The 15,112-nt window shown below is 34.5% G+C and overlaps 1 protein-coding gene across 5 annotated transcripts in view; it reads right to left on the minus strand.

Annotated features, from left to right (window-relative positions):
• Positions 1-4,439: 4,439 nt before the first annotated feature.
• The window catches only part of LOC123499176 (histone-lysine N-methyltransferase EHMT2-like), a 34,617-nt gene continuing 23,944 nt past the window's right edge, over positions 4,440-15,112 (minus strand). For all 5 annotated transcript variants that reach the window (XM_045246876.1, XM_045246877.1, XM_045246878.1 and 2 more), the window contains 15 exons: positions 14,800-14,948; positions 14,536-14,644; positions 14,237-14,430; positions 13,260-13,457; positions 12,858-12,925; positions 12,387-12,616; positions 9,196-9,368; positions 8,644-8,802; positions 7,701-7,907; positions 6,979-7,123; positions 6,524-6,635; positions 6,151-6,305; positions 5,640-5,735; positions 5,176-5,351; positions 4,440-4,658 (listed from right to left, as the gene is read on the minus strand). In XM_045246876.1, coding sequence (XP_045102811.1) covers positions 4,508-4,658; positions 5,176-5,351; positions 5,640-5,735; positions 6,151-6,305; positions 6,524-6,635; positions 6,979-7,123; positions 7,701-7,907; positions 8,644-8,802; positions 9,196-9,368; positions 12,387-12,616; positions 12,858-12,925; positions 13,260-13,457; positions 14,237-14,430; positions 14,536-14,644; positions 14,800-14,948 — 2,322 coding nt within the window. In that variant the 3' untranslated portion in view covers positions 4,440-4,507. The remainder of the gene's footprint in view (positions 4,659-5,175; positions 5,352-5,639; positions 5,736-6,150; positions 6,306-6,523; positions 6,636-6,978; positions 7,124-7,700; positions 7,908-8,643; positions 8,803-9,195; positions 9,369-12,386; positions 12,617-12,857; positions 12,926-13,259; positions 13,458-14,236; positions 14,431-14,535; positions 14,645-14,799; positions 14,949-15,112) is intronic.

A 15,112-nucleotide genomic window follows, 5' to 3' on the forward strand; every position in this document is an offset into this window, starting at 1 on the left:
CTTAGGCAGTGTGTGTGTGTGTGTGTGTGTGTATATATATATATATATATATATATATATATATATATATATATATATATATATATATATATATATATATATATATATATATATATATATATATATATATATATATATATATATATATATATATATATATATATATAGATATAGAGAGAGAGAGAGAGAGAGAGAGAGAGAGAGAGAGAGAGAGAGAGAGAGAGAGAGAGAGAGAGAGAGAGAGAGAGAGAGAGAGAGAGAGAGAGAGAGAGAGAGAGAGAGAGAGAGAGAGAGAGAGAGAGAGAGAGGGTACATCTGCCAGAATCTGAATTAAAGGACTAATCCTCTGGAGTTAAATTTTACTATATTTGTTATTGAAGGAATATAACTAAGTGACAAATTTGGAAAATCAAGAAAACTGCTTTGAGTTCCTGCCTTATCAAGGTTTCATACCAGAAGCTCTCAAATAAGCTATAGTTTGCACAATACTATTCTAATGGTAACTAATACACAATTATAAAAATAATGATAATATGTATTTAGCTTTTTCATTGTACTTTTGCACTGAAGCACTTCAATGATCAAACTGGCAAGTTCCCAAGATCCATTGGTGGAATTTTCTACTAGATAAAAATAAATATAAAAAGAAGCCCACTAAATTGAGCAATGCCAGTAATTAGTCTTTCTTATACTGTAATAACCCTTAAATTTTGTACTATGTATAATTCAAATAATCATCAGTGCACATATGGTGAAATGTGCCCCTATAACATGTGATGATTTCAGACTGAACACTCGCTCAACCACTATCCTGCAGTTCTACATCATTATCAAGATGAATTTCTGCAGGGCAAATGCCAACTGCTTCAGAAAAGGACAGCTGAAAGATATACTGAGTCAACTGTGATCATAAAAAGCCTAAATAACAGGAACTTATGATGTGGTTAAATGAACTACAACTTGTGTTCTTAGAAGAGGTTGAGCTGAGATTTCTGTCTCAGAACCAACACCAGTTGCCACCTTATACCACAGATATCCAAATCAAGATTCATTGTGGGCTGAATTCTAAGAATTTTTTCACTGTCAATAACAGGCCTGAGAGGTGCCCAGAAAATCAATGAATCTATGTGAAGTTGGAACATCATAAAAACACATACTTAAGAGACCCAGACAAGACTATTCTACACCTCAACACAGCTCTGAGTTTTCACTATAAATGGACTTGTCAACATTCAAGTAAGCTTGGTTGCATTAACCACTCATCCACAGAAACCCAGCTGTCTATAACAAGCAGATTCACAAGAAATGTGAAAACAAATATATCACTTGGAAAATAGGACAATGGATATAAGGTGAGCATACCCATATTCCAATATCACTCATGGATGCAATATAAAGAATACAAAAAATGGTATAATGTAAAGTAGACATCAACTCTCTCTTCTAATGAAGACCAGCAATTATGAATGAGTAATGACTTGTCATAACATACATATGACTGTTAGGTACTTCAAATTTTGTAATAACTATTTCCTAGCATTTGTTTGATGCAAAAAACACTTCTCCCTGTGACACTGAATGATGTACTAACTTTTTATAACATGAATCAGATGAGCAACTTTTAGATTATTTTAAAGGATCTAGCAACATATTCTTAAAATTCTACAACATAACGTGAATAGCTCTGTGCTGTGTCACATCATCAAGACAGTGCACATAAAGCATCAAAGTGATACGAAGCATTAGAAAAAAAAAAATTATGACAGTTGTACAAATAAATCCTATGGTGGCTCAGAGAAGTAATCAGCATTGAACACCATAGAACACATGCCTTAAATCAATTATAATACCTAACGTCACAATATTACCCAATTCCATGCATCCTTAAAGGAAGAGTAAACATTTCTCAAGTCTGAACATGTATTAAAAATAGATTGAATTTCTTGAAATGAGTAAGGCACAAATTTTTGTCTGACAAATGGCACTAGAAATACCACTGTACGACTGTTCAGAACAATGTAACTGACTCATTTTGTTTATACAATAATTAATCACATTTCGAAGATGCAGTGTATGTTACAAATATAACTGTTAATCTCTACCTGAAACTATTGGCTGCTGTGTTCACTATAGTTCAGTCTATGAAAAGTTTGCTTATTCCTGTTTCCTGTGGTTAATATTAATTAACCAACAATTAAGATTGGTATAATTAAAGGATCTTACAGCATTAAGACCAAATAAGGCTAACCTGACACTAACAAACATTGGGACATAATCAGAAGACATGGATGTATGCATGAAGCATGGCTATATATTATAGTTAACCTCTATCTTATAAAAGTAACTCTCCAGCTAGGTTAATGGGACCCACTTAAACAATTTTACTTAATAACCTGCCACTTAAAATCTATTTAAAAGACCTTTCAGGATATACTACTGAAAACGCCCTAACTTAATGAAGTCCATATTAGTTTGTTGTTCTCATATATTCCTGAAGCATATGTGTAACTATCAAAAGCCATATATGAGGCATGTCAGTAAATGAAATACTCTGCAGCACACTTCTGCAACATTCATAAAGGAGAGTGGAGGTGAATCACCATGAGTAACTTTTTGCACCACAAACCATGAAGCTGGAATCCTTATTTTTAGTATAACAAAACAAGAGCAATATGGGAATATGGAAATTCATTAACATTTCTTAAGCAAATTCAATAAAACTGATAATGAACCTCATCTTAATTTGAATGTAAAATTGTCATACTTTTAACAAATACTGTATATAGTAAATGTGTTTCATAATAATAAAATAGTCTGATGGGTGAATATTTGCTTTATCTAATTATTATTTTCTTTCTCTCTGAAGAGGATCTATAATGAATAGATCCTGAAAACTTGTTACAAGTGTCAGTCATTAGATATATACATTAGAACCAAGAATTGGGATCACACAGACAAGTTCAGGGAAACTGAACATTATAAACACAACTTAAAGCTCGAGATAGAGATAGATAAAAATCTAATCAAATAAGCCTTTCTTCATCTATTATGCCATTATCTATTGTGTAAGACAAAACTTCACCTACTAATAAACCCAGAAAGTCCATTATCTAGTAACCAATTTAGGCATATAGCTCACTTAACAAATATTGCACAAATTTGTGAGCCTAACTCCTGCAGGCCTGAGATGACTATCTTGTAGTCTGAATAATATTGATATGTTGACAATTAGCAATTAGTCAATAATGTTGTAGTACAACAGAATAAAAGCAAAATTCCAATTCATAAATTTCATGAAAAATGTTGTTAAGCATCAAGAAAAGAAACTGGCACATCAAAACAAAAATCTCTTACCAGGAAATTATAAATTAATCTAAAAGGAGGTTTAATGGTTCAAAACAATCCTTGTCAGACATCTGATATACCATGAGCAATAGTGTACAGCACTTGTCACTTATGTAGATTAAAATGTATCAATGTTTCATTGCAATATATATCATTATTTAAATAAATAAGGATAATGAATAACTACGAAGTAAGCAGTAATGTCAGTCTGGTATCCACCAATTCAACTATTTTCCACAATTGTCTCAGCTTTTTACATACCTACTTTAGACTGATACACTCAGATGCTCAGTGACTCAACCTTTGTAGATATTCAATACTGCATAATGCACTGCAGCATGATCACTTTAACTCAGGACATGTGAGTGTATTCTGAACCTGCTCAGTGTTCATTAATTACACACATCCTCATTCATTAGAAATTGTGAACACTTATTACTGATCTGTTTCTGCAGTTTAACAATCTCTATATGGAAATTTTGTATGTAAAAAATAATTAATTAATTAATAATAAAAATAAAATAAAAATCCCCTGAAAACACCATAATATAATACATTATTGACAAATGAAGTCATCCTATTTTCCCTTTATAAATTGACTATTATTGTGACTGAAAATGTGTGTGTGTGTGTGTGTGTGTGTGTGTGTGTGTGTGTGTGTGTGTGTGTGTGTGTGTGTAATTCACCACAGTCGTCTACTGTTCACCCAGCCAGTCTTCCCCATTACGGAGCGAGCTCAGAGCTCATAGACCGATCTTCGGGTAGGACTGAGACCACAACACACTCCACACACCGGGAAAGCAAGGCCACAACCCCTCGAGTTACATCCCATACCTATTTACTGCTAGGTGAACAGGGGCTACACATTAAGAGGCCTGCCCATTTGCCTCACCGCCCTCTGGACTCGAATCCGGGCCCACTCGATTGTGAGTCAAGCGTGCTAACCACTACACTACGCGGTGTGTGTGTGTGTGTGTGTGTGTGTGTGTGTGTGTGTGTGTGTGTGTGTGTGTGTGTGTGTGTGTGTGTGTGTGTGTGTGTGTGTGTGTGTGTCTTATCAAAAGTTCTATATTGTATTTTTCATTAGGTAGTCCTACAGACATTAATGAACTGCCACAAACAGTGATAAATATAAGCACATTCACTACAAATGTCAGATGCATTACACAGTTTCCTGAAGTTCACGAAGTTTTCTGTTGTAGTTTTCTAAGGTGGTCTGAATGGTTTCACTGGAATACTTACACTTTTCTGAAGAACAAGTACACGTGAAATGTTTGTATTTAATCATCCAGAACTTCTCACCATAATCAAATCTGTTAAGAAAAATGGTGGCAAATTATTTTCATATACATACATACGTACATACATTCATACATACATACATATACCAAAGCTATCTTCCACATAAAAAAGGGACTGCCAAAATAAGGTACACAACTTTAACTTATCCACTCATTCATTCACACTACTCGCTTAGTTCCTGTGTCCATCATGGAGAAGAGAAAGTTCTCTTACCTTTATTTTATTTATTTATTTTTTTTTTTTTTTTTTTTTTTTTTTGTTATAGCCTATAGTGCTTGAAGGCATACTTGAAGAGTTTATGTGGGAAGTGCTGTTAACCTTCCACCCATTAGTGGTACAGGCAATTTCATTTACAGTGGTACCCATATTAGGACCCATATCACCACCCAAGTGCATCTTTGATGAAACCGCCTAAATTGTCTCTTCTTTCAACTCTACCTAGAAATTCTAAATATGTATTATTGCAGTTCATTAATTCCCAAAGTTTTGTATTAACCTTCAACTGAAAAAATACCAAATGATACTCACCCAAGCTCTTCATCAGCCTCAATGTCACGGTTAGCAAAAAAGGCGATTCTTGGAAAAGTGAGATCTTGATGATCAATGAAGACTTTGACAGGGGTGAGATTAGCTTCACACAGGTGATTGATGAAACGAGCTATGTTACCATAAGATCTGGCATCAATGCAGAAGGTTTCACTGTCCTGAAAATAAATACTTACTTACATTACAACCAATCACAGACATTTCTTGCATAGTTACTCAAACTTGATACAGGAAACTCCTTTGATAGGAAAAGAAGTTCTAAAAAACACCACTTCAAAGACAATAACTGAGACTGAAATGACACCTGATAATGTTCAGAGGTGTACAACAGATAAAAGCCTCACTTGCATACAATATTATTGAGATGTAAATGATAATAATTTCAATAAACAAATCAAAATATACTGTGTGTGATTCAAGATATTGTGAATGACACTTGTGCTTACCCTATTATCAAGATCAAACAGGTATGAGTCATCCTGTCTCTGATCAGCTTCTAAATCAGTGATGATCTCTCCTACATACTCACAAACATAAGAGCCCTGTTGAAGTAAATATATTAAGAATCACTACCATGATGCAGAAAATAATGGTTCACATATTTCCAACTTTCAAATACAGTACATGTATCCAATATATATACATATATATATATATATATATATATATATATATATATATATATATATATATATATATATATATATATATATATATATTAAGAACTAAGAAAGAATTCACTTAATCTGATTAATTTTTCATCAAGCTCAAACATCATGATTACAGTGCTTGAATGCAAAAAATTCCATTATTTCTGGCAGACTGTATCCTCTTTTATCTCCAGAATTTCTTTCATGCAACTTAATTTTCACATACAATCTGACATCTACGAGAGTAGAAAATTGAAAATAAGACAATGTCAATGTATTACTTTTAGTGTAGCCAAGGAAGTTTTACCTTTTGAATAGTTTTGAGAGCACGTACTCCCCAGCCCTTCCCAACAGTCTTGAATAGCTGCATGTGAGCTGAGATACCATGTTGCACCACCCTGTTGTTGCATGACAGCTTGTTGCACCGACATGCTCTATTGCACTCAAAAATCATTGGAGGATCTGTAATTGATAACAGAAATAACTGTATTAAAAAATTCCCAAAAAATGTTTATAAATAGTAAAGTTTTGATTAATTCAAGCATGTTTCAAGGTCTCACATGCCTCTCTTTTTGGGTATGTCAGTTTGGTAATAGGCTGCAAATATTCACAGATCTTAAGTACAACAATTATATAAAAAACAAATAAATAGTAAAAAATATACAAAATCTTGAAAATACCTGCATAATTGAATTCAGGTAGCAAGCGACCATCTGGGTCAAACCAACACTGGAAGTTGAGTTGTCCACACCCACAGTGCTCAGCATTGCACCCATCCTCACATTCACACCACTGTAGATAAACAATATTGCTTATTTAGCTTACTAACCTTATCATTCTTCACAACATTAAAGCATCACTTATTTTTCTGCTAACTGTACCTGAAAACTTCTATTAACTCAAGATTAGAAGCCAACAACTAAACTTACTTAGTCTAAATATAAAAAAGGAGAGCAATAGTTTTATATAAAAAAAACTTGTCAAGAATAATAAAAAGAAAAAAAAAATGTGAATGACAATCCTTACAGTACATATGATAGTGTTGCTGAATCCTGCACTCAACTTGATAAAATCTGCCTATATCATGAGCATTTTAAACATAGTGGTACATGGATACGTAGTGAAAAGTACTTGCCTTGAGGGATGTGATGGTGCGATCAATTGTTACATTGGATGCCTCACAATTCTCAGCAATGTAAAGGTAATCCTTTGGTAGCAGCTCTTCATCAACACCATTCACACATGGTATTGGAACCTCCTCTTTACCCCCAGCTATATCACTGTTTGCAGAGAAATAATCATACTTTTAATAACCCTACATAAAGCAACTTGTTTTGATACAAATTACAATAAAATAAAGAAAATGTTTGGTTTAAAAAAAGATATCTCTCTAAACTTTTTAAGCTAGATTTAAAAAGGGACAGAAAGAAGCTGTTTATTTAAGAGGACAGTAGATGAATGACAACAGGAACAATTCAGAAATGATGTGCAAGTAGTGAAAAAAAATCTATAAAACAAGATGAGACAAATTAATTCATAAGTATCTTTTATATGGGGGCAGCCATATGAAGATTTACTAGCTTCTTCCTATTTTCCTTATTAGATTCTTGTATTCTAATCTTACACTTTGCTTCATCCTAACTGACAAAACACTCCAAACTAATGTTTACCATTTGACCATGCCATTAAACAGGTTAGTCCCTTTAGCCAGATTAGGTTCACAGCTAATAATACAAAAATATTATTTACTAAGTTTTTAGGAGTCTTTTCTGTAAAAAAATGAGGAAAAACAGGTAATGGTGGTCTTAAAGTTATGCGATTAATTTATTATGAGAATATTTCAACACACTGCCTTACCTGCTCAATATTTTCTCAGTTCTAATGTTGTTTTGTTTCATAATTTCCAGCACTTTGCTATTCAAAGTCAACTGGAGGTAAACATCTGAATCAGGCAAGGCACAATCGATGGGCATTTGATTCTTGGAGTTCAGCACATCCAGCTTGGCCCCACGAGTCAGCAGCAGCACCACAGCATCGATGTGATTCTGCCGGGCTGCTATGTGTCTGTGGATGCAGCATAAGTTTAACACTGAGCATATGCAGTACTAGAAGTTTAATTAACTAGATGTAAAATTGCTGACCACACCCATGTAATCATATACAGTGGAACCTCATTAGAAAATACTGTTTAAACTGTACAGATCTAGTGAGAGAAACCACTTATCACCAAAATGAAGGTGATCATAACACTTAGATATCTTGCTGTAGGAAAAATCTACTGAAAAAATGCAGTTGTGCAGTTGTGATAGCATTGAGAAGATCAAGAGAACCACAGTTTGCTAAGGATTACTCCTGAGCACTAAAAACTTTGCTTTACATCTAGGTTATTCAACAGGATCACATCTACCTTACGTATTTCAAAGATTGAATTGCTGTCTTACACTCTTGTAACTCTCTTTCAAATACATGTATATAAAAACAAATACTTATAGAAAATAGAAATTAATAATAAATAGCAGCTATTGTTGTCTTCTAATATTTGAAATCAATAACTTTGTTTCACAACCAAATTATGGTACGACAATAGAAAATAGAGTTCAAGATTTTGTTGAAAAACTGATTTGTTAAGAAAGGAGGCATTTAGTAACTTAAGTTCTCCTGTACATGGAATTAAAGTAGTTTTGCTTCAAGTTAAGAAGCAACTTAATCCTAACATGACAAGTAAAATTCAGTTTTCAATCATACTCATACAAGCTACCACAAATGGTCAAGGTATAATTAAACTTTCAGTAGGTCTTACAGAGGAGTATCCCCACGAGCATTCATAGAACGCAGTGAGCAGCCTCTGTCTAAGACCATAGAGCAGATCTCAGTGGAGCCAGAGAAGGCTGCCCAGTGCAAGGCTGTGTTCTGCTCCACATCACACAGTTGAGGATTACCTCCTCGATCAAGTAAAAACCTGCAAGAGACAAGTCCTATGTATAAATCCTATGAAGAATAATGGAAATTATGCATTTATATGGAAGCAAAACTGTGCAAGTTCAACCTGTAATGGACTAATATTCCACACAATTACAAGTTAATATTTGTTTAGCACAGACAAGTGTTTTACTGAAGATATTGATGCCTGATATTTCTATACTGAAGAAAAATTACTGATAAAAGGATTTTGAGTCTATAAAATATAAAATTCAAGATGATTAGAGGCAAAACTCTTTTAATATAGTGTAAATGAACATTTCATGTATTACTATTTACTTTTCTTCTATTCACTTGCCCTACATTCTTTTTTCACACATAAGAACAGATTTAATGTTTTCCTAGTACCTATAATACACACAACTTCACTTACTTAACAACAAATGTGAATTTGTTCTCAGATGCCCAGACCAATGGGGTCCAACCTCCCTCATCTTGCATATTGATGGCATGTCTAGTTAACCGGCCAGACTCAAGAATGTGCTGGCAAGCAGTCAGGTTTCCACACTTGGCAGCTAGATGAAGGCAAGTCATTCCATCCTGAGTCTAATGAGAGAGAGAGAGAGAGAGAGAGAGAGAGAGAGAGAGAGAGAGAGAGAGAGAGAGAGAGAGAGAGAGAGAGAGAGAGAGAGAGAATCTATATATTTTCCATCAGACAAAAATTCATGTTAACCTACCTACACAGTGTTGTCCTTTTCAGAAATAGGGGTCATGATAGACTGCATTTTTTGGGATTTTTTTTATCCCATATAATATATATATATATATATATATATATATATATATATATATATATATATATATATATATATATAAAAAATCAAATTGCTTCATATATATATATATATATATATATATATATATATATATATATATATATATATATATATATATATATATATATATATATATATATAATTCCAGTGTGATGAGCTGAAGTGTGGCTACCATGCAATACTTGTTATTGAAAACTTTCCCTTCTGAGAGCTCACGATGTCACACTAAGGAAGGGGAATTTTTTTACCTAAATATCAATTTTTTCTTTATCTTATATTCTCTACTTTACATACACATTCCACAACTCTCTAATATGTGCAATAAATAAATACTTTTTATATCAGAAATACTTATGGGTAAACAAGAATTGTTAATTCAGGAAAATGGTTGGATACACACATGGTAACACCCAATGTCTCTAAAGTGCCAATATATTTATAGCCATTTCTTTCTTTTTTTTTTTATCCCTCTTCTACACCATAGTTTTCTGTTTCATTTTATTACTTGATATTATATGCATGATGGAGCATGCATCACGAGAAGAAAATAACCACTAAGTATGTTTCAATTCCTACTGAAGTATTCAATCCATAATAACTACTAACCAAAAATATATGTATATATATAAAAAGATTAATTCCTGACTTGTCATAACCTATTATGTTACTGTTAGTGACAAATCTTTTATATAAAAACAAAATTCAAAGGCATACAAAGGTTCTAAAAGAAAACCATATATATACATACTAAACACTCTTCAAGGAGGTATGTATACATAAAGACTAAACCCTGTATGGGTTAACAGAAATTAATATTGCATCCACTCTTTCAGTATAGAATATGAAGTGGACTATTCTGGCATGATGATACAAGGTATGGATTTTACCTAAGTGCTATAAATTATTTAACTAGTTATTATATAAGTAAGGGATCTGAGTTAACCTTGTCCTCATATTTTCTTTTACCTCGTAGATGTTCATAAATCATACTACCTTTCCACAACCCCTTAAAAATTACTTACCTATCTATATACTAGGGTACTCCAAACCAGACCATCTACATCAAAAGGAATGTGTATGTGTTTGGCGAATAAAATTAAGTGATGAGAGAGAGAGAGAGAGAGAGAGAGAGAGAGAGAGAGAGAGAGAGAGAGAGAGAGAGAGAGAGAGAGAGAGAGAGAGAGAGAGAGAGAGAGAGAGAGAGAGAGAGAGAGAGAGAGAGAGAGAGAGAGAGAGAGAGAGAGAGAGAGAGAGAGAGAGAGAGAGAGAGAGACTATTTACCTAGTTGTATATTACAGGGTTCGAGCGGGGCTCATAGTGACCTGTCTTCATATCTACTTTAATCCAACTTTTCCTTAAATTTGTGCATACTTTCTGCAGCTACAATCTCTGCACTCATTCCGTTCCAGATGTCCACCGTCCTATGTGGAAAACTAAACTTTTTAATATTCTTCAAACACTGATTTTCATGATCTTGAAGTGTCATCTTATTCATCTATCTCCATCCTCTGTCGGTGATACCAAGTCTTACCTATCTTTTCCACATGGCTTACTAAATTCTACATCATTATTAGATCTCTTTCCTGTCTATCCTTCACAAGTTGGTAGTTCCATTTCCTTCAGTCTTCCTTCATAGGGAAGATCCTTTATTTTTGGCAACATCTTTGTAGCAGTCCTTTGGATTCTTTTTAGTCTCCTGATGTCCTTCTGCTTGTATGGTGACCACACCACTGCTATATAATTCTAGTCTTAGCATAGTGGTTATAATCTTTTTCATCATACTCTTATCCATGTAAATTGAATGCCACCCAGATATTTGTTAGTGTTTTGTATGTTGAAGCAAATAATCCATTTATGTGTCTTTCTAGTCAGGGTGTCTTGTGAAATCATTCCCAGATCTTTCTCTTTTCTCCTTTTCATTATATTCTCTTCTTCATTTTGTATTCCTACATAGGTCTTTTATTTCCATTATATGGCATTTCCTGGTATTAAATTCTAACTTCCACTTTTGACTCTATTCCCAAATCTTTTCAATATCTCTCAACAGTTCCATACTGTCCTTGATGCTCCTTATTACACTCAAAAGTTTAGCATCATCTGCATACAAATTTATGTAGCTACCAAGCCCTCTTCTATATTGTTAATATATATATTTTGAACATAATTGGTGCTAGCACTGAATCTTGTGATATGCTACTAGTAACTGTGCTTCAACTTGATGGGGGTGTCTCTTATCATTGTCCTCACTTCCCTTTCTGTTAAGTAGTCTGTAACCCACTTTAAGATACTTCCCTGTATTCCTCTAATGTGTTCTTTTTTCCATAGGAGTCCTCTATGTGGCTCTCTGTCAAAAGCCTTTTCAATATCTAAATACACTGTGTCAACCCATCCATCTTTCCCTTTTACCTCATCTACTACTCTTCTATAACAATTAACAAGCTTCCCAAGTGACCACATTAGCATGCAACCAGACACTTAGAAACTTGATTCCTCTTAATAACACAAACAAAAACAATTAATCCTAACCTTTCAGATGGGTACATATTTAGCAGCTATAGTTCAATTCTCTCCTTAACATATGAAAGATAAGATCTAAGAAATACCTGGAAAAAAATTGTAGAGTCCATTTAAATAATGACTAGCCAATTTTTTTTAATTCAAAAGCTTTCAATCTTTGCTAGATAATCACTTTGGCATACTATTTTTCTAATTGTGAAGAGTTACAGAGTGAAAGAAGATCCACTCAAGGGGAAATCTTATTTTATCTACATGAACTTGAAGTATTAACCTTGGCCATGAGTGAGGCACCTGCTTGCACTAGGTAATGGACTACATCATTCTGTTCTTTGGTGATGGCAATCATAAGAGGTGTCATGAGCTGGGTGTCAGTCATGTCTATGGTAGCTCCAGCCATGACCAGAATGTGGAGGGCAGCAAGACTTCCAAAGGCAGCAGCCACATGCAGCCCTGTCTGACTTCCACACTCCTTCACCTTAACATTAGGACTTAAGCCAGTGACTGAAATGAGAAGCACATCAATAACCAAAACAGTAATTCAGTGCACTTTCTTCACAGGCTGAAATAATGAAGTCTTCAGCATGTTATAAATGATGTCTACTCTTCAAACAGTGTTCTACTTTATATAGCAAATGAGCTTAAAAGTTTTCACAAAGGTGGAAAGTCATCTGCATCAATAACCCAATTCCAATATTTGCTAGATGGTCTCAAAATCCAGTAGCATGTGGAAAAGAAAACTTACCTAGAGCATGAAGTAACTTTTCAATGTCATTTTGCTTACATGCTGCATATATTCCTTTATTCAATGATCTGAAATATTTCATACCATTAAAATATTGATGTGCAGTTATCCTTATTCCAGTATTTGGATATCTATAATCACTATTATGACTTACATCCAAGTCTAAATTTGCCACACACCACCTCACTCAGAGAAGGGAATGTGTTCAGAATCTAAGAAAAAAGTAGTAGTGGTCAGGGTGATAGGTGAGTGTAAAATTTAATTGCAATGATAGGACGAAATAGTCTGAGAATTCAGCTGTGGCCCTACACTTGCAAATGTTCCAAAGAACTCACTGAATAAGTTAATAGATATGTGATTCTTCTCAAAACAACAATTAATTATTAAAGGTCAATAGCTTACTTGACATTAACAATTCTCCCTTCATTAATACAGCGGATGGCTTCTTGTAATTTCTCTCTGCCACATCCAAAGGGCAATGTTTTAGCAGAAATAAGCCTGCCATTCCTTAGTTCCAATGACGGCTCTTTCTCTGCTGCCATATCTGTTCCCGCATCTTCAGGAGTGTCTCCCTTGGACCAGGTCATGCGAGCAGATGACCTTTAAACATGCAATACCAATGGCTTGATTACATTCTTTCAATAACACTATGCTTTAAATATTGCTGAATATGTGTTACTGTATACACCTAACCTTCCGTTATCGCGCAAAATTGGTGCCTATAAAATCGCACGATAGCAGAAAACGTGATAACAGAAGTGAAGAATAAATAGGAAATAAATAAATTGGTGCCTCAACCCAAAAATGTTCCTAATAAATTTTCCAGTTACCCTAAATTTACTATCATTAATACTGGAGTAGCTTATTAACATCTGACAATCTGAAATGAATGAAAACCAGCTCTGAACAACAGAATACCACGTGTGAGACTGATGGGTGGTGGTGGTGGCGGCAGTGGTGGTGGTGAGCAGAGTGACTGGAACCAATCAGTTCCCTTATTCAAATCACGTGACGTGAATACACAGCAATGATTGGCTGTTGGCTCCTCCTCCTCCTCATGATCATCATCTTCCTCCTCCACCTCCCCCTATCTAAACATTTGTCAGTGTGGTTGGGATATGGGTAGTACTACTACTTCTACTACTACTACTACTACTACTATGGGTGTGCAATAATTTTACAATGACTTTACAGATGTACTAAAACTGAATTTTGCAGATTTTCATAAGTGCACGATAATGCCTAAACGCGATAACGGAGGGTTAGGTGTACTAATATAATGTCTGTATATTACAAAAAAAAATTCATGATATCTTATCGTTTCTTATTTGAAAAACCTATAATAAAAAAGGGAAATATTGGTTTTCATCAAAACTTACTCCTTTCTTTCTTGATGTTGTTTAAGGTACACGACAGGCTTCCTAGCAAGTGTCAGCTCTAACTGAACTTCTTGTGGAGTTTCAGAAGAGCCACAGTGAGGACAAAGGTTTGCTCCATTCAATACCAGACTGCACAGTTTGTGGTAGTAATGGCGCAGTCTTCCCTTGTCCCATGAACATTCATAAAATACACCCTGTAAAAATAAAAACTAAATACATCCATTCACTTCAAAAGCAAAGTTCAAGCTCAAATCAAGAAATCAAGTGACTTGTGGATGACATCCAGAACAACCACTAACCTGAGTGCAAAAAAGGCCACAGCATGGACAGCAGTTGTGTTGCCGAAGCCTCTGTCGGTGGTTATCACACAGCAGCATGAAAGGAATCTTTCCACTTACACGAAGAAGTCTGTTGAGAATAATTCAATATAAACAAACAGCTCAATTACAAACAAACACAAAACTAAAAGAAAGACGTATTTATTATATGAATTCAAGTGTATCAAACAGTCCTAAGGAAATTCACACTTCTAAATCAAAGCAGTAAAGTATCACAAACCTTACCTATAATTTGTTACAATATTACAGCATCCAATCATACGGCCATCAAAGGAATCAATGGCCTGGCAGTACACCTCCCCCGTGGTGACAATGGCCAAGGGATTGTACTTGATCCGACACTTACACAACACGTTAGTCAGGGTTGGGGCCGCCTGGGGAACACCAATATATTCAAGACTTATCTACTATCATGCATCATCTTTATTTTCACCTAAATATCTGTATCCACATTTGTCACCTTGCCGGGAACCACAATTCCTTAGATATAATAACAAGACTGAGTCTTACCAGCATTACCCGATTCTGAGTCATTTGT

Source organism: Portunus trituberculatus, chromosome 49 (genome assembly GCF_017591435.1).
Source record: "Portunus trituberculatus isolate SZX2019 chromosome 49, ASM1759143v1, whole genome shotgun sequence".
NCBI lineage: Eukaryota > Metazoa > Arthropoda > Malacostraca > Decapoda > Portunidae > Portunus > Portunus trituberculatus.